This window comes from Delphinus delphis, chromosome 7 (assembly GCF_949987515.2).
Source record: "Delphinus delphis chromosome 7, mDelDel1.2, whole genome shotgun sequence".
Lineage (NCBI taxonomy): Eukaryota > Metazoa > Chordata > Mammalia > Artiodactyla > Delphinidae > Delphinus > Delphinus delphis.
The window spans coordinates 924,252-943,115 of NC_082689.1; the positions used below are offsets into that span (position 1 = coordinate 924,252).

General features: G+C 63.7%; 1 protein-coding gene across 1 annotated transcript in view; it reads right to left on the reverse strand.

Moving 5' to 3' along the window:
- CROCC2 (ciliary rootlet coiled-coil, rootletin family member 2) overlaps positions 1-18,864 on the reverse strand; it is a 72,166-nt gene that overhangs the window by 8,727 nt on the left and 44,575 nt on the right. The window contains exons 21-29 of the mRNA XM_069540876.1: positions 16,109-16,326; positions 15,349-15,508; positions 14,323-14,472; positions 13,463-13,820; positions 12,972-13,174; positions 12,114-12,254; positions 11,319-11,387; positions 2,284-2,455; positions 1,747-1,937 (exon numbers count right to left, since the gene is read on the reverse strand). Of these exons, the coding sequence (XP_069396977.1) occupies positions 1,747-1,937; positions 2,284-2,455; positions 11,319-11,387; positions 12,114-12,254; positions 12,972-13,174; positions 13,463-13,820; positions 14,323-14,472; positions 15,349-15,508; positions 16,109-16,326 (1,662 nt within the window). The remainder of the gene's footprint in view (positions 1-1,746; positions 1,938-2,283; positions 2,456-11,318; positions 11,388-12,113; positions 12,255-12,971; positions 13,175-13,462; positions 13,821-14,322; positions 14,473-15,348; positions 15,509-16,108; positions 16,327-18,864) is intronic.

Below are 18,864 nucleotides of genomic sequence, written 5' to 3' on the forward strand. Positions count from 1 at the left end.
CACTGGGCCTGAGGTGGTCCCTGCAAAGTCCATGGGCTGAGCCATGAAACACGGACCCTCCACCGCCCTCTGAGAAGCCCTGGCCGGACACTGCTGCCTGGACCTACCGTGAGGGACGAACCTTCCTTCTCGGCCCAGTTCCCTTTACACAGCTGAGCCCAGGCTGGCAGGGTCCACCCACACCTCCACCCAGGGCCAGTGTTGCGGTGCAAGGGACAGCAGCTGTACCCGGTCATCCGTGCCACGTCGGGAGGGCCGTGTCCCTGTGCCTGCACATGAGCCCAGCTCCCGGCTGCAGGGGACAGGCAGCGAGACCTCTGCCCAGGTGTGCTCACACAGCCTCCAGCCACCACCTGCCAGGCCGCCCGGGCAGCAGGACCCAACCATGCCCTCGCCCCAGAGAGGCCTTGGGAAGGCTGCCCTGCTCTGGGGTCCAGGACTGAGCCCCCAGCTCTCCCCACTGCCAGGACTCCTGCTTCCCCCCCCCGCTCAGGTGGGGACACGGAGCCTGAAGGGACGGGTGCCTCGGGTGCCTGGTCACCAGCCCAGCGCAGGCTTTCCACCTACTGCCCGGTGGTCTGTCTTCCCTCTGGACTCCCTGTCCTGCCCACCCCTGGGGGTGTTGAGAGGGCATCAGAATCCCAGGCCCAAAGCCCAGCCTCGCACTCCGCCGGGGTCAGCTGGATGGGTCGTGCCTGTTCCTATGGGGCAGAGGCAGGACATCGAGGTCAAGGGAGCTGCCTCTCAGGCCACGTGACCTGGGAGGTCCCTGCACACAGCAGGCCTGCCGGGTGGGTCCACAGAGCCATAGCTGGGGTTGGGGCCTGGGTGACATTCTGCCTGGTTCCAAGAACGTCATTTCCTTTCACTAGCCTCAGTTTCCCCATCAGTTAACCTGGGCCCCAGGAAGATGCTCTGGTGACCCCAACCCCTGATTTCAACCCAAATACCTCCACTTTGGCCCGTTTCATACGTGAAGATGGTCCATTCACGCCTGGGGACAGTTCAGCTGTCAGAATCACTGGCCAGCAGGCCCCCGGGCCTCCCTGCCTTTCACATCCTTTCTGCCCATCTGTTGGCCGGCCCGTGCCCTGTCCTGTCCTGCATTCATTCAGCCTCTTTGGTTGGTTCCCTGTCTTGCACCCCAGCCCATGTTGGGTCTGCAAGGGTGACGAGACGGCTTCCGGCGCTCTTCCTGGTCTCTGTTGTGCGGGCCTACACCTACCCTCCCATTGCCCCCATCTGCAGGGCACCCCCTGAGCCTGGGCTATCTCCACCGCGGACAGGGGAATCTGGGCTCCAGAGGCGGGCAGTGGGCCAATGCCACACAGCTCCAGGCAGGACTGGCGCTCAAACACTGGGAACAACGCCGCGTGCGTGTGTGTTTGTGCGTGGGTGTGTGCGTGTGTGTGTGCGCGCGTGTGTGTTTGCCATGACCTGTGGTCCTCCCCCGAGGACAGCAGAGGTAGAGTTGGGGTAACATCACCGGAGGGCTGTGGAGGTCCACAGGGTGACCTGCCAACGCCAGGCTGACCCTGAGCTTGGAGGCGGGTGGACAGGCCCAGGGCGGGCATACTCCCCACTGGCAGGTTGGGACACAGAAGCCGGTGCCTCCCCGGCGCCCCAGCCCCTGCCTGGACGCCCGCGAGGCCCTCCCCATACCCCGCCTCCCCACCCCCAACTCTCCAGGGACCACCCTTCCACCCCACCCCCCTCTTCCGGGGACCATCCACCGGATCCGGGTACCTGGGCCCGGTGCACCGCGAGCTCCCCCTGCAGGCGGGCCGCCCGGGGCGCAGCGCGGCCGCTCCTCCCGCAGGACACGCCTCTCCGCGCGCTGCGCCCGCCGCCGCCGCCGCCGCCGCCGCCGCCGCCGCCAGAGCACGTGGGCCGGGCAGGGGCCGGGCAGAGGCCGCGCGTAGGCAGGTCACTCTGGCCTGAGGCTGAGCCCCCGGCTCGGCTGATTATTTTTCCCGGAGCTGTGTGTCCACAGTCCACCTTCTGTCGTAGGGGCGCCCGCAGTGGAGCAGGAAACCAGGGAGAGGCCTTGGGGCTCTGACTCCCTGCGTGCCCCTCCCGCCTCGGTTTCCCCTCTGTCAGCTGGGGATTGGACGCGTCTGGGTGACTCCAGGCCTGACACCTGCCTCCAGCGTCTCCCTGGACTTCCCTTCACACGGAGGGAGCGATTCCTAAAGGGAAGGCAGGGCCCTGCCCCCCGGGGCCCCTCACCTGCTACAGGGCCTCCCGCGCCTGCGCTCCAGGGGGGCGACCTTCTCCTCTAGCAGCGCCCGCTCTGGGCCAGGCCCTGCCTGTGCCTTCTGCCCTCGTCCAGGGCCTGGTGCCGCGTGTCCAGTGCTTCTGGGGGAGGGAGGCACAGGCCGTCTGGAAGCACGGCCCGGGGTGTGCTGCAGGTGAGGCTGTGGCACCTGGCGTCTGCCCAGATCACGTGCAGTGGCTGGGAAGCAAAGACGCAAGAACAGGTTGAGTGCCGTGTGCAGGGATCGGGCAGTTTCCGATGTAACCACGGGCGGGGTGGGAGGGGTCCTAGAAGCAGGCCTTGTTGGCCCGGCGGCGTGGGCAAAGGCGGGTTCTCCGCTGTGGTCAGAGTGGCTCAGGAGACACATCCGTTTTCCCTGCCCTGCTTCCAGCCCTTGGAAGAAAGACCGCGACAGTCCCCCCAAGTCCTCCGAAGCTCCCGGGGCGGGTGGGGCTCAGCCCCCACGCCCTCCACCTGCAGCCTTCTTCCCCTGTGCCCACCTCGTACCCCCGTGACCCAGGCCTCCCCACCCCTGCTGCCCGAGCCCGGAGTGCTGCTGGCCGCCCCCCTCCCCCGCTGCGCCGCCCCCTCCCTGTCACCCCTCCTCTCTGAGCCTTCACGAGGACGGCGCCTGTGGTGTCCCCGGGCTGGAGCTGGTGCACAGTGGGGCCTGGCGATTCTCGGGAGCACACGGATGCCGTCCTGCCCGCGAGTGTCTGGTGGGCAGGAGGTGGTGGTGATCTTTGGTACAGAGCACTCTGGAAAATCAGGAGCCGCGTCCAGCCCATTGCGGGGGCTGAGCGGGGGGCGGAGGAAGGCAAGTTGGGGGCCCCGGGATTGTCCATACGGAGCCTGTGGCGGCTTGGGCTCAAGGAGCCAAGAAGTGGAAGAACGCGCCACGGAATGGAGAGGTAGCCCGAGGGCCGCGTGGCGGGTGAGGGGCAGGCAGTGCCACGAGGGCTCCCAAGCTTGGACTGCGTGCGGGGTGTCCGGAGCCCACTTGCTGGCATGGGAAGGGGGGTGTGGGAGCACGTTGAGGGGTCTCCCGGGGCTCACTGCGCCGGGGGCAGCGTCACAGGACCAAGTGACTATGGAGGCCCTGGCGCGGAAGGCCAGGGAGTGGGGGGAGGAGGGGTCCAGGCCAAGAGGACTTCAGAGCAGAGAAAAGAGGAGGCTGGGCCCAGGGAGGACCAGAGAGCTGGCGGAGATCGGAGGGAGAGGTCGGGCTCCTGTGCGGAAAGCTCCAGGGGCTCGGGTAGACATGGACCCAAAAGGCACCCTTTGGAAGGGACCAAAGTTGCTGGTGATCTCTGTGTCTGTGTGGGTCCCGGGAGGTTGCGGTGCTGACGGTCTGGGGAGAGGGGGAGGGGCAGCCCTTCCAGAATCCTGGCTGGGGGAGGGGAGATGGGGCCAGCAGAGAGAGGAGGGGGTGTGGGTTGTGGCGGGCAAGAGGTGCTTGTTTAGGAAAAGGGAGACTGGGTCTAGAGCCAGAGCAGGAACGCCTGAAGGCACAGGGACCCAGCAGTTGTGTCCCGGGAGCCGTGTGTCTAAGGGGGCTTTGCATCCACCTCCCACTCCGTTTTCACTAAATACAAGAGGAGGACTGGCTCAGGGGAAGAGAGGGAGCCACCGGGCACCCCCGTCCCAGGCTGGGTGAAGGCGGGACAGGTGCCGTGACCCTGTAGGAACTTTTCTGGGTCTGTCAGTTTAGAAAGTTAAAGGAAAGGGAGGGCAATGCTTGTACCTCAAATTGAGGTCTCACCCTTCTTTACAATTTTGGGAATTACAGTTTTCTGTTTGTGCACATTTTCCCGTAGAAAAGCAGACGTTTCCTTCAAATATGGCTTAAAGATTTCACGGTATTTTGAGAGGCTCCAGGCCACTCGTGATGCGCTATGCTCCTCTTGTAGTGACTCAGCGTTTGTGGAATTCAGATGAACCATAATAACTGAACGGGGCACCCTTTATGGACACCTCCCTTTGCCCCACGGAGTCAGTCTCCTTGCTGGCTTGCTTTGGTTCTGAGCCCTGAGCCTGAATGGGGGGCGGCTGGCCGTGCACGCGTCACAAGCCTGCGCTCAGCGCGGGGGTTCAGCTGCAGGGGCGCACGAGGCTCGACCGCCGGCTTCTGTGGTTCCACCCCGGGCCTGGGGAAGGAGGCAGGGCTCGGCGCGTGCCCTTGGGCCAGCCCCCAGCCTTGGTTTCCCCCTCTGCGGACGGGCGTGATGCGATCTCACAGCGTTTTCGTCGGGAGCAAGAGAAGGACGGGAGAAGAACTGTGAGGACCGCCCCCCTGTATGGGGGCTGCTGTAAAGTGGGGGTCTGTAGAGGCTAGAAATGCCTCAGGCACTAGCGCAGCAGGCGGACGCGACGTTCCGCACCCTGCCTGTTGCACAAGAGCAGAGCCTGCCGCCAACCCCAGCGCATCCTTCGGAGTTCAGGTCCTCAGCCTTTTCATGCACTGGCGACAACGAATTGATTTGTTCATCGGCTGGCAAGTGTCCAGTGTGGGTGAGCGCTGGGCAGCAGTGCACGGCCACCTGGCCCTGCCCTCTGGGAGCCTCGCGAGCCCTCTGGCCGGTCACAGGACAGAACTAGCGCTGGGAAGTGCTCCAATATAAGGGGACCCAAGCGCCTTACTTTACACGGTGGGCCTCAGTAGCCCAGACAGGAGGCTGGGATCTGGTGCCGGTTAGGGACAGCTGGAAACTTCTGGACTCTGTCCTGTCCTGCTTGCCTCTTCGTCCACCCTTGTGCCAACCCCTGCTGCTTTGACCACACTACTGTTACAGTCAGTATTACGATACTATTTCAAAAATTTCTTAGAAAATCTCAAACATCTATTCTTCCCTGTAAACTCTGCAATCAGCTTATCCAGTTTCCCTCCAAACATACCACAAACAAATAGACAAAACCGAACCAAGAAAGCAAACAACCGACAACCAAGAAGCAACTGACAAACCAGGAACATAAGCAAAGATCCACCCAGAAGCTGATCAAAACATCATAACGGCCCCAAAGGCAGCCCCTCTCCAGTAAGACGAGACACAGCCGCAAGAAGAGGCACAGCGTCTATTCTTCTAAACAACCTTTGAATTAAAGAAGAAATAAAAGCGGAAACTCCTAGAGGATTGGTAAGAAAGGAAAAGAATTCATGATAAAAACCTTTGGGGGGCTTCCCTGATGGGGCAGTGGTTAAGAATCCACCTGCCAATGCAGGGGACACGGGTTTGAGCCCTGGTCTGGGAAGATCCCACATGCCGCGGAGCAACTAAACCCGTGCACCGCAACTACTGAGCCTGCGCACTAGAGCCCACGAGCCACAACTACTGAAGCCCACGCGCCTAGAGCCCGTGCTCTGCAACAAGAGAAGCCACCACAGTGAGAAGCCCGTGCACCGCAACGAAGAGTAGCCCCCGCTCCTCGCAACTAGAGAAAAGCCCGCGCAGCAACGAAGACCCAACGCAGCCAAAAGTAAATAAAGCAACAACAACAACAACAAAACAACAACGTATGGGGGCACATACCAAACCACAACGAGGGAAAACACAATAACACTGAATGCTTTTACTATTGAAAGAGTAAAGCCCAGAATAAACACAGCACTATGCAACTGAAGAAATCAGAAATATTACAACAACAACAAAGAGTGTGTCCATAGGGATAAAAGCTGAAACGAATAAACCACATGAAAGGAGAAAAGAGATAAAAGTTGATTCTTTGAAAAGACCAATAAAACAGATGAACTGTTGGCAAGTTAAAGAGAGACAAATAAAAATCTCCAACATCAGGGACAGAAACAGATCTAACTGTAGATATAAATAAGATCTAACTACAGGTGTAAAAATGAAAAACGGCCACCAAACATAAGAGCGAGTTCCTGGCAGCGCCTTTGAACATGAGATGGGTGACTTCCAAATGTCCAAAACTGACCCCAGAAGAGATAGAAAAACTCAGAGACCGCGAGGGAAAAGCTGGGAGAGGAAATGAAAATGTATTACGTAAGCTGACAGGAGGGGCGGGGCATTTGCAGGTGAGTTCAATGTAACCTTTCAGGAAGGCTTAACTCCGAGGCTATTTAGATGATCCCAGGTAGTAGAAAGAGATGGAAAGCTCACCAATTCCTTTTATGAAGATAAAATACTCTTAACACACAAAACATCTGACAAGCATGGTGCCCTAAAGGAGCACAGACATTCTTGAACAAGTATCAGGAATGCGCTCCAGCCACAGCGCGCCCAGAAGGCCGAGCGGCTCCCCACTTCGCCTCTAGAACCTGGACTGAAGCTGGATTTGGGCCCTGGGGGTGAGCTCTCTGGAGAGGAGGGGAGGGTGTGCGAGGGACTGTGAGGTGCTGGTGGACGCCTTGAGCCCCTCTGAGCCATCGAGGCTGTGACCTGGCGCCGGTCCGAGGACAGCCTCGGGCGGTCTCTCCCAGTGGGCGGGCGCCAGGCCCCCCTCCGCGCCTCGCCTCCCGCTGGCTCAGGCCCCGCCAGCTGCCTGCAGGCCCCCCGGGGGCTGTGTTCGCGCGTGTCCTAACCTTGGGGCTCGGTTCTGCATTGTTGATCTGTTGAATTCCCAGGGTAGCCCTGGAAACAGGGAGGGATTTGCTCTCAAACAAGAATCTTACTGTTTGCATAGCACGGCCTACCATTTAATTAGAAAAATATGTTTTTAATTAACTTTCTCTTGACAAACACATTGGCTTATGTGAAACGAGGGAAAAATCCAGTCCATGAGAGTGAAAGATGTTGTCAAATGCAAGCCTTGCTCTAGCTCACGCTGGCCGCCTGGCAGCCTGGCCTGGACGTGGTGCAGGCAGTGGGCGGCAGGCGGTGTGGCCACGTATCCCGAGCCCACAGCGGGCTGGAAACGCTGCAGCCTGGGTTGGCTGTGAGTGGAGAGTGCCCGGGGCCTTCGGTGACTGAGGTGTGTCTGAACCCCCTCCCGGGCGCCCACTGCAATGACCAACAGGTTACAAACATTGGGAAAGACTTCCCTCAGCTGGAGACCAGGGACTTTGAGGGTTCCCGAAGGATGGAGAGCACATGGAGGCAAGTGGCCTAAAAATAGGATAATTGCGAATTGCCAGAATTCTTAGAAAAATTGGACAAACGACGGATGGATTCTAGCACACAGTTTGCTCAACACTCGATCAACCAGAAGGACGAACAGGGGTGGAGAATATGTGAACGACTTCCGGCAGAGCCGTCTGCGCCGCGTGTGGAGACCCCACGTGGGCACCTCAGAGGCCGGGGCTGGAGGGGGCAGTGGGGGTGTGGAGGGAAGGCCTCCAGGGACCAGGTCACGGTGGGGGAGGCACCAGGAAGGCCCCCACTCCCCTGGCAGGCAACTGCCGGGGGGAGGAGCCGGAGGACAACTCCGCAGCTCTGCCCTGAGGCTGGGGCCGCCACCCTCCCCGTTCCTGGAACAGAAGAGTTCTGGGGGGGCCTCAGTGCTCTCTCTGCCGTTGCTCCCCACGTCTCCCCTTGGGCTCTTCCTCTCTGCCTTTCCTTGGGGTGTGAAACATCTGGCCAGAGACGCGTGAAGCCCCTGATGGGTTCCTCTGCAGCCCCAACTGGGAAGGAGACCGGACCCCCTTCTCAAAAGGAGGAAAAGAATCACCACGTGAGTCGCTCGCGGTCAGCGGTGATTCAGGAGAGCCGTCGGTCCACGGAATGTGATCGGAGGGTCTCGAATCAAAAAGAGAACAGAGTTATTGCAGGAAAGGGGAATCGTGTCAGGAAACGGTAACTGATGTTCTCGAGAAGGTGAGCCCAGCGGGGAGCCAGAGGGCGAACCATCTGCGGTGAAAACACCAGCGCCAGCCCGGGGCCGTGGGGCAGCAGGAGAGAAGGCAGAGCGGCTAAGACCACGGAGACCCTAAGTCCTCCCAGACTTGGTGGGAGACGCGATGAGAAGGTGAAGTTTGAGGTCCGCGAGGGGGGCAGGCCCAGAGTGCAGGGTGGGCGGCTGAGAGTTGCAGGGAGTGGTGGGGGGGGAAGAGACGGTTTCGAAGTGGAAAGAACTCGTATAAACTGAAGGTAGGTTTGATCCTGCACGCGGAGCGGGCTCCCACGCGCAGGGCAAACATTTCAAAGATCAACGGGTCCTGTGGCTCCCACTCCGGAAGGAGCAGCTCCAATAACCTAAAACACCCTCACATTTCTTGACACCCTCTGACACTGAGGTCAGAGGGCAAACAAGGCGCCTGAAGTCTAAGGAAAAACAGGCCCCGCTCAGAAGAGGTGGGACGTGAGCCTGACTCAGGGAACCATCTGTGCTCACGAAGAGCTCAGCTGACGCGCCTAACAGAACCCAACCGCGAAGGGCAGCGTTCTGAGATGGCCCGTGACCTTTGGCCGGTGTTGTCCCATGAGTTCGCGAGGTTATTGGCGAAGGGATTTGCAGCTGTAATTAAGGCTCTGCCCATTGGCTTCGAGTTCACCCAAGGGGAGGGCACCCAGGTGGGCGGGCCTAGTCCATTACAGGGCCATAGGCCGGTGCGGGGCGGGGGGGTGGCAGGCGGGGGGGCGGGTGGCAAGCGGCGGGCAGCCTATGGGAAGGCGTCCAGAGGACAGCTGGGAAACGGGACCTAGTCCCGCGGCTGCGAGGGGACGCTTCCCGGAGCCTCAGGAGGGTGGACCCAGCCTCCCAAGTGTGGGAGCCCGGAGGGAGCCCAGCCCCGCAGGCAGGCAGGCAGGCCAGCGGGACTTCTGGCCAAGGACAGGGGCTCACACGTGGAGTGAAGTCAGCCGTCCATGGCGACTCGCAGCTGGGCCGTCAGAGAGGAGGATGCCGGCGGGGAGTGCTGTGAGCACAAAGCCCCCGTCTCGGCAGACGCGGGCAGGGGGTGGGGTGGGGTTCAGACTCAGGGACCAGCTCTTCAGGGACCCCACCTGGGCGCTGAGGAGAAAGAAAGGGGTGGGGCAGGGCTGGAGGAGGGGAGCCCTCAGAGCAGAGCCAGGGCACAGGTGCAGAACCCCTGCTGCTGGGGGTGGCCGTGGGAGGTCCTTAAGCTCAGGTGACACACACATTCTCTTCACACTTAACACCGAATATTAGGGGAAAACACTTCAACTGTTGTAACACCCCCCTCCCCCAAGCAGTGACCAAGAGACCGGACAACGGATGACACCAGGATGCAGACACTGGAGGGAAGGGGCGGGCAGATGACCCCACAGTGAAAGGGCAAAAAGGAAGTCGTGAGGAGTCGTTAAAGGGGCGGGTGTCTCGTCAGCGATGGAAGAAAAGCAGAGCATAAGTTATCACAAAACTTGTAAGTGGGGCAAATTCTCCTGCAAAAGGGAAAGACTCTAAGGTAGGATTGTAACCAAAGCCAGGCTGATGCAACGATGGCCGAAAACCTACAGGGCAAAGTGCAGAGGCCAGGGTCAGGAGATGGTGGGGACACTGCCAGCGTTGGGCAGAGCAGAATTCAGACAAATGGCACGGAGCAGGGCACAGAGGCCTCCAGACCAGTAAGCAAACGTTAGAGAGCGTGTCAGAGAGATCTAGAAGTTACAGACCCTTAGAGATAAAAGGAGACATTGCCCCAAAAAACTGTCTTGGGAAAATTCCACACATGATTCTTAGCTTCGATAAATCCAGGAGACAGAATCAAGGTGGAATATTTGAATGATGTGAAGTTTGGTTTAATAGGTCTATTTCAAAACGTGTAACCTGCGAACAGGAAGCACTGTTTTCAAATGTGCATGGAACAAATACATGTGGACATACGTGTAGAATGAGACAGCCTGGCCCCGCCTCCCCTGCTTCCTCACACCCCACACTTCCTGGCATCTCCCAAGCCCCCGGCCAGGCACCTGGGCGCTGGGACTGAGCCCTCCGAGCCTCTCCCCAGCAGCTTCAGCCACTGGGGCCTTTGAAACAGAAATCCCCTCTCAGCTCACAAATGTTTTCCAGGCTGAGCTCCTTCTCTGCTCTCTGCCCATCGCCTGCAGGAGGCCACTCCTCAGAGGCTCCTGGCCTAGCGGGCACCTGGGACCCAGGCCCCTGCCACCAGGCTCCAGGCCGAGCCCCGCACGGAGCGAGTCAGCGCAGGCTTGGCGTCCGCACCTGCCCTCTGAGGGGAGGCCTGCCTGCCGGCTGCCCCTGGGGCCCTACAGGCCTCGCCCGGCTCACTGCTATGCTGACATGCGAGGCCGTCTCTCCAGGTCCCTCCTCGCAGGCACTGGGAGGGGGTGGCCTGGACCCGAGCCCGTGTCCTCCTCAGCCCCTCCACTCTGCTGTCTCCGTCAGCCTCGTCTTTCCAGCATGGGGCCGGGGGACCCGATTCCCTGACACCTGGGGGTGGCCGCCTCTGGGGCCTGTACCCCCTGAGCCAGGTGCGCTGTTCTTGGAGCTCTGAGGTCCTCAAGCAGCCGCAGCGGCCCAGACCCGGCTGAGCCCTGGCCCTGGCCCTGTCCTGCCGAGGGATCTTAGCACAGCCCAGGGTTCCTTGGACTTGTGGGCCTGGGTGGGGTGAAGTGAGGGGGGTCCGGGCCAGCCCCCGTCCGCCCAGGCCTGGCCCCCACCCCAGGCCCAGATCCTCACCTGAAAACTTCACCCCGGTGGCCGCCTTCACACCCCAAAGGCCAGCACGTGGCATATTTACCCAAGTCCACCCTGTGCAACCTCCTTCCATGTCTGAGTGTCATAGAAGAAAATGCGGTCCCGTGGCCGCATAAATATGACCCCACGCACCTGGAGAGCTCCAAGGCTAGGCCAGCGCCGCCCTATGCCTGCCGCCAAAAGCACAGACCTGGGAGGCCGGGGCTCTGCCCCCGACTTGGCCCCTCGCCGACTGTGCCACCGGGGCCAGGTGACTCCCTGCTCAGGACTCAGTGTCTGCAAATCTGTGAAATAAGGGCTGGGACCACTGCAAAGAAGGCTCTGCCAGGGTGGCCCAGACGAGCTCTGTGGGGGCCCGACGCCCAGCGGCCGCCTGCCCCAGCCCAGCACAGCCAGTGCCACTGCCTGCGGGGACCTGGAACCCGCCCTCCCCCAGAAGCCTTCCTCCCCACCCCGCCCCCTGCCCCGGGGTGTGAGGTGCGCCCACCTGGAGCCTCGCTCCTCCGCGCCTCGGGGACACCTCCTCCTGCAGGGCCCATGCAGCCTGCACGCCGGCCTGTGGGGAAAGCGGGGCAGCTCACCTGGCTCCCAGGGCCTGTGGGGCTGCCTCTCGGGGATGGCCCCTCCCATTGCACAGGCTGGGAAACTGAGGCTTGGTTTATTTAAGTGACCGGCACCTAGATGGGAGGGGCTGGAGAGGCCCCCCCTCTGAAAATTCCCTGCCCTTCCCGTCCTGCCTCAAAGTCAAGGTCCCCGGGGGCAGGTCTGGGGTGCCAGCTCCCTCTGCCTGGACTCCAGGCCCCTCCCCACCCTTCCTTCTCTCCTGCTGGCTTTGCTCCTGGACATCCCTCCCTTGGACTCCGTGCCAGGCCCGGGCCTGCCTCCTGGGCAGACCCAGGAGTGGAGGAAGGGGGGCAGAAAGGAGGTGGGGTGACCAGCAGGGCAGGGGGCCTCCCTCTGAGGAGCTGACGTGGGCCGAGGACCCGGTGGGGGAAGAGGGCTCCTGGCGGTAGGCACAGCCAGTGCAGATGCCCAGAGGTGGGACTGCAGGAGGCCGGCGTGGCGGAGTAGCTGGGGGCCAGGTCGGGGCGGGCCTTGGAGGTCTCTGGACTTTACTGCCTTGTGACGGGGAGGCCACGGCTGAGAAAGACCCGCCAGCTGCCAGGTGCTGGGGCGCCTCGGGGTAGGGGGCATGCTGGTTCCGGGGTCTGGCCCCGTGGCCCGGGCCCGAGCAGCTCCCGGGACGGACCCTCGAGGTGCCAGGAGGGGGGCTCTGGGGGACCTTGTAGTGGTGGCCAGGGCAGGGTGGAGAAGGGCGGCCACCTTCCTCTGCCCCGGCCGGTGCCCTCTGCAGCTGCCCCGCGTGGCTCTGGGCTCGGGTGCGCTCACTCTCGGCCTCGCTCAGCCGGCAGCTCAGGCTCCCCTCCTGGCAGCGCCAGGCATCCTGGGGGAGAACCAAGGTCGGGGGCAGCTGGTGGGCGGGGGCGGGTGGAGGGCCAAGTACTGGGCTGGAGGGTGGGGTGGGGCAGCTCAAGGCTGCTCGGGCGGGACAGGGCGGTGGGCGGCTGGGCTGGCCTGCGGGTGCGGGGAGGGGGGCACCGAGGGCTGGAGTGGCGGCTGGGGTCCCGTGTCCAGCTGTGCGGGATGGACACAGCGGGGCAGCAGGGCCTGCAGGGGCACGGGAGCTGGCCCGTGGGTGGGGTCAGGGTGACCTGCAGGGACGGCCCCCCGCCGGGGTCTGGGCCTGTGTGGGGCTGGAGCCCGTCCCCGGGGCTGGCACTGGTCGGGCGGGGCGGGGGTGGGGTGGGAGTGGAAGGGGAACAGGTGTCCGTGGAGGACCCCATCACTGTCAGTCTGTCTCTTCCCACCCTCGCCCCTTCGAGTCTGGCGAATCTGGCGGGGGCAGCTCATGGACTGCCCTGCGGGATCCCCGGGGCAGCAGGGTGGGGTCACTGGGGCACTCTAGGGGGCCCTGGCCAGCTCCTGGGTTGGTTCTTCAGAGGACGGAGGGCAGCCCTGGGCAGTGGGGCAGCTGGCTTTCGAGGGCTGCTGGTATTTATTGGCATCTATCCCTCAGGGTCCTGCCAGGGTCTCAGTGGATCCAGGACGGACAGACAGAAGGACAGCAGACCGAGCGAGCAGCCCCTCCCCGCCCCCATTCCCGCTCCCGCCGGGCATCCCTCAGCTTCTGCGCCAAGTCCCTCAGGGCGTCCCTCACCGAGGCCACGGCCCCCTCTGTGCTGCAGTCTCCCGGGGCAGGCGAGGGCCATCGGAGCGGCGAGCGGGACCGGCCGGGGGTGCTGGCACTCTGCCGCCCAGGGGAACCCTGGGTGCCCTCTGAGCCTGCAGGACAGTGACGACTGAGAGAGCGTGGTGGGGATGCGGTGACAGACACGCAGGTGCCCCGTCCCCCTTTCTCTCTGCCATCCCCGGCCATGGGGAGCCTGGGGAGAGGCACAGGGCTCAGGCCCCCGCTTCTCTCCTGCTGGCTCTGCTCCCAGACATCCCTCCTTTGGATTCCTAACCCTAACCCTAACCCGAGGGTCATGGGCCCTGGGGGGCGGGGGTGATGCCCCAGGAGGGTGACACAGCTGGGACAGGAGCCTGCCTGAAGCCACAGACGACACTGACCTTTGGCGGGGGAGCCGGGCCGCTTGGGGGAGGCCACGGGGCTCTGTCCCCGGAGCCCCAGGCCCAGGCGGAGCGTGGACCACAGCCGGCCCAGCTGGGCCTCCGCCTCCCACCTGGCGCCCTTGGCCTGGGCCACCTCCTGCTGCAGGCCGCCGAGCCGCTGGCAGGCCCCGTCCAGGCGAGCCTGGAGGCCATCGGCCGTGCCGCTGGCCTGCTGCAGCTCTTTGGTGACGCGGTGCAGCTCGGCCTGGAGGGCCCGCTCGGTGCCCCGGCTCTCGCAGAGGCGCTCCTCCAGCTGCTTCTCCCGGGCTGCGGCCCTGGCTTCCGCCTCCACCAGCGTCTGCTGCAGCCTCAGGACCTGGGGGAGGGACTCGGGGCTCCAGACCCACCTGCTCTCTGAAGACTCCCCAGCCCGCTTGGCCTTAGCCCCTGCTCGGCATGTCGCAGCTAGGGGGCCCTGGACCTGCTTCCCACCCCTGTCTGACTATGGGGACACCGAGCCCAGGTGGGGAGGGACACCCCAGAACCATGGAGCAGGTCCTGGCAGGCGGCAGAGCCCACTGGCAGCCTCACAACCCTGGCCAGACGGGGCGATGGCCCCAGGCTTGCCCTCCTTGGCCTGCGTGGGGCAAGCCCCAGGCAGACCCTGCTCGTGGCCTGACTCGTGCCCCCATGCCCTGGGATGGTCCCTCCATGGACTCGGGCAAGGTGCCCGTTGAATACTCATGAGTGAATGGGGGGTGAACGGAGACGCCACAGCCCCTCAGGAAGTGCCCAGGCTGGGGTGGAGACAGCCAGTCCCCCAGCTTGGGGCCCCGCGCCTGCCAGACGGGAAGCCCTGGGCGCTGCTGGGCTCCTACCTCCCTCTGTGAGCCTTCTCTGGCTGCCTGTGCCTCGGCCGCCAGCCTCTGCAGCTCCGGCGTCCCCTGCTGCGCACCCTGTGCGCCCCGGACCTGCATCCGGCGCAGCTCCTGGCTCTTCCTCTGGTTCTCGGCCTCCAGTGACATTACCTGGGTGTGTGGGGTCGACACTGATGGGGTCGCCTGGGCCTCTGTGCCAGGCCTCCCTGACCCCTGCCTCTGCTCACATGGCCCGGGAGAGAGCCTCCCTCCCGGGCAGCAGACTGCACTCAGGGAGGCTAAGGCCACGTCCAGTTCCAGCCTGGGGTCTGTGCCGTGTCCCCCGCAAGACCAGGCCCTTGGAGCTGACTCTCTCTGCCACTCCACACCCTCTCCTGGTGTCTCGCCTCTGGAGCCAGGACACTCTGTGGAGCCCAGAGATGTGAAAAATGCGGGTGCAGAGGCCACTCGAGTGAGGAAGGGTGCCTGTGCCCGTCCCTACAGTAGACAGTTCACCAACCACTTTGTCTGCAGAAGTCTGGCAAAACTGGGCGTGCACACTTTGAAGGCAGTCTAGGGCCCTCCTGGGTGGGCTTGAGACCAAGGTGGTCAGTGTTAAGTGGCCCTGACCTCGGACGCCAAGGCTAAAGGATGAAGCAGTACCCATCTGTTCACCCTGAGCCCTGAGGCGGCCGTGATGGGAAGAAGCCAGGCCACTCGGGGCCATGGGAGCTGCCCACCCCGGCCCCCGACAGCCAGCATCACCACCGGGCGCCTGAGAAGACGTGCTGGGAGAGCCCCACCGTCGGTCCCTCTGTGGAGCGGAGTCCCCTCCGCGTGGCGCCCTGGCTGCACTCCTGGCCCTCAGAGTCCACGGGCGTCCGAATGGTTGTTTTAAGCCAGTAGGTTTGGGGCTTGTCCTTGTGCCCCACAGGCAGACCAAACCCAGACCCCGTGAGTCCGAGCAGGGCCCTTCTGCTGTGGCTCCAGGTCTGGGGAGTGGGGGGGCGCTCCTGGAGGGGTGTGGGCTCCAGGGCGGCCCCTCACCTGTCTGCGTAGCTCCTGCAGCTGCCGGCGGGCGTCTGCCCGTGCCTGCTGTGCCCCCCACAGAAGGGCCCGCAGCGTGCCGGCCTCCTTCTGAGCCGCTGCCCGGGCCTCCTCCAGGACCAGCACCTTCTGCGCCTTCTCCTCCTTGGAACGCTGAAAGCTGAGCAGAGGGTCACAGCCTTGGGCCGGGGAGCTCCCTGGGGGCTCCGGCATCCCCCAAGGAGACGGTCCTGGCCACCCGGCAGGCCGCCCGCCTCACTCCAGCCAGACACTCCCCACATCCGATTCGAGTGTGCCGAAGCCCAGCCTCCTCTGTCTGGGGACGCCTCTGTCTGGGTCCGACTGCCCAGCTGGCCGGGCCCCTCGCCGTGTCTCAGCCCCTCTCCCCACTCCCCTCCCTCTAGCCACGCTCCTAGAGACCCGGTGTCCAGCATCCGCCGGCACCTCTGCTGCTCCCCGGGGAGGGCCGCAGCTCCGGCCAGGCTGTCCTGCCTCTGGTAGGCATCCCGGAGCCACTGACCAGGTCCTTGGCCTCCCTCTGCTCCCCAGCCCTGGCCACCTGGGGCCTGTCTTGCCTGCTGAACGGAACTTCCTGAGGGCGAGGACAGGCCTGGCGGCGTCCCAGCCTCCACCTCCCGGGCCAGCACCGTAGACCCTTTGGACGGGCAGCTGGCACCTGGGTCCGCTGGGTGTGTCCACTTCACCATCATCTGGCCCAGCTCAACAGGACCAGGGCTGCTCTGTGGGGCGGCCGCCCTACCTGGCCTTCTCCTGCTCGACTCTGCGGATGGTGGCCCGCAGCTCGGTGTTGGAATCCCGCAGCACGTCCTTCTCTCGGGCCTCGTCCTCCAGCAGCCGGCGGGCGTCCAGGGCCTCCCTGTGCAGCCTCTCCCGGCTCTCCTCGCTGCCCTGCAGCTCCCGGCGCAGGGCGGCCAGGCCCTCCTGGGCCTCGTCCAGCTGTGCCCGCAGCCTCTCGGCCTGGGGAGGAGTGTGTGTCTCTAGGGGCCAGCTGGGGGCCACGGGCCAGGGTCAGCTGTGGCCTCTGGCAGCGCCAGTGCCCCCCCAACACCCCGGCCCCGGGTCGTCAAGTGCTCGAAGGAGAAGCAGGCAGCCTGGCTTTGCCCACGCCGCTGAGGCTGCAGGACGGCTCACAGGGGCCCATCCCAGAGCCCTGGCAGGAGACACCCTGGCCCTTCCTGACCCTGGTGCTGCCCTGCGCTCCCTCCCTGGACCCTGGGGACGTTGGTCACCGGTCAGCAGGGCCTGTGTGGGACACAGCTCGGCCCACACGTCTGCACGGTCCCCACCTGTGTCCCTCGGGCCGGCTCCTCCCCTTCAATAAGGGTGTGGACCCCAGGCCACCGCCCACCCTGGTGTGGAGAGCAGCCTCAGCAGCCCAGGTTCCTGAGCCCTGCACGGCCGTGGGCACGTCCACTGCCTCGGGCCTGGGCTCCCTCTCCGTGAGGGAGGGAGTGGGGAAGCCAGGTCTCTGGGCGACGGCGCCCTCAGCGTCCTCTGGCCGCAGCAGGGCCGCTCGGACTGGGCTGTCGCTGTCACAGGAGCATGGTTCAAGGTGCCCGCCACAGAATCGAGGGCCTCCTAAACCTCAGGGGTGAGGGCAGCCGAGGCCCCAGGGTGGGAAGGCTGTGGAGCCAGTGGGGACCTCAGGGCCCAGCAGCCCGGACCCTGGCCTCAGGCCACCCGCACCTCTGTGAGCTGACCCGAGGAGGAGGAGAGGCTGCAGGTGTGTCCTCGTCCCCTGCCAGACCTGCTCCGGGCCCAGAGGGGGACTCCCACCGCGCTGGAGCCGGGACCTGTGTCATCTCCTGCTCCGGGGCCCTCCTCACCCCCTGGCTTCCGGGCAGGGCCTGCGGGCTCCGTGGTTTTGTGGGGCTGAGAGCCGAGCTGAAGCGTCCGTGGCGGTCAGGGTTCCTAAGCGCCCTGGGTTCCTAAGCTGCCTCAGGGCCCCCAGGGCTCACCCTCTGGTGGGAGGCGCTGGAGGGAGCGCAGACCCCGGGAAGGGGCAGCCCGGCCCGACGTGCGGGCTCTGGGGCTCGGCCGGGATCCCTGGTCTCCCCACCGACCACTGGCGCACTCTGGAGAAGGCGTGCCCCAGAGGAGGAGGTGGGGGAAGCCACAGAAACGGAGCCTTGTCCAGGCGCTGGTTTGCCAGAGCGAGCCCCACTTTGCTGGCTGTTTCAGCGGGACACTGTCCAGGCCCCCGGCCGGCCTGGCTCCCGCGTCCGCCGGCTGTTATTGTTGTTCTGTTTTTGGGAAGGGCCCCCCTCCGCTCCCCTCCCGCCCCCCACATGTGGGAGCCACAACTGCGCGGAGCATTTTCCGCCGAGCTCAGCAGAAATCCACCCGAAGGTCAAGGACCAGCAAAAGGGCCTATCCATCATAAAAGAAGCTGTTTTCATTTCCCAGGGCCGAGGAGATGAAAACAAGCAAAACAAACGCGGGGGAGGGAGCCCCCCGCCCCCCCTGCTCCCCGCCCCCCCGCCTCATGAGAACAACCACCCCTTTTACAGGAATTTTACAGCCAAATCTCTTAATGTGATTATAATAATTATTTCTTTACTAGAAATTGTATAAACAGACTCTTTTGAAATCTCCTGCAGGGAAGTGACCCGAGGGCTCTGCACGGGGGAGGGGCTGCTGAGGGGCCCTGGCCTGTGTGTGCGTGTTCACACGTGTGCATGCACACAGCATGCGTGAGTGTGTGCGTCCGCACACACCTATGTGCAGACGTGCGTGCCCACATGTCCGTTCACACGCGTGTGGTGCTCATACGTGTGAGGACTCTCGGGGTCACGCGTGCTGCTGTTGCACAGATGTGGTGCCATATGTGTCTGCACGTGTGAGTGCCGTGTCCACGCACGAGTGCACGTGTGTGCACGCGTGTGCGTGGGGGCGTGGTCTCCACGTGCACAGGCGGTGTATGTATTGCGTGTGATGCACACACACACACGCACGCACACACGCACATGCACACACGCATGCACGCACGCGTGGACCTCAGGCACGGCTGTGAGAGGCCTGGCTGTTCCTCCAGTTTAAAGGCTGTGGAAGTGTTATGGTTTCCATGGCGACTCTGGGCCAGCCTGGCGCCTGGGAGGGTCCTCTGGGCTCCCTCCCCCTGCCATTGTTCCCCTTGCCCCCCTCACCCGCCTCAGCCTCCACCCCGTCCCCATTCTGGGGCCCCTCTCCTTTCTGGGGGCGGCCGATCGGGGAACCTGAACTTCCCACGAGGCATTGCTTTCTCCCTTCACCCACCAGCACAAACGTGCCCCCCCCCGGCTCCTCCCCCTGCCGCCCCCAGTTTTAAAATCTCATTCTGCTTCCCCGTGTGGTCGCTGACCGGGCCTGACTTCGAAATCTGTTGAAAGGAGACCTTTCTCTTTGGGGGCCAAAGTAAACAGGCTGTCATGTTCAATCACGCTCTCGTCCTCTCCTGGCCTGGCTCGGGGGGCTGGGGGAGGGCCCGGCCCCTCTGCTCACTCTGCTGGCCGCTCC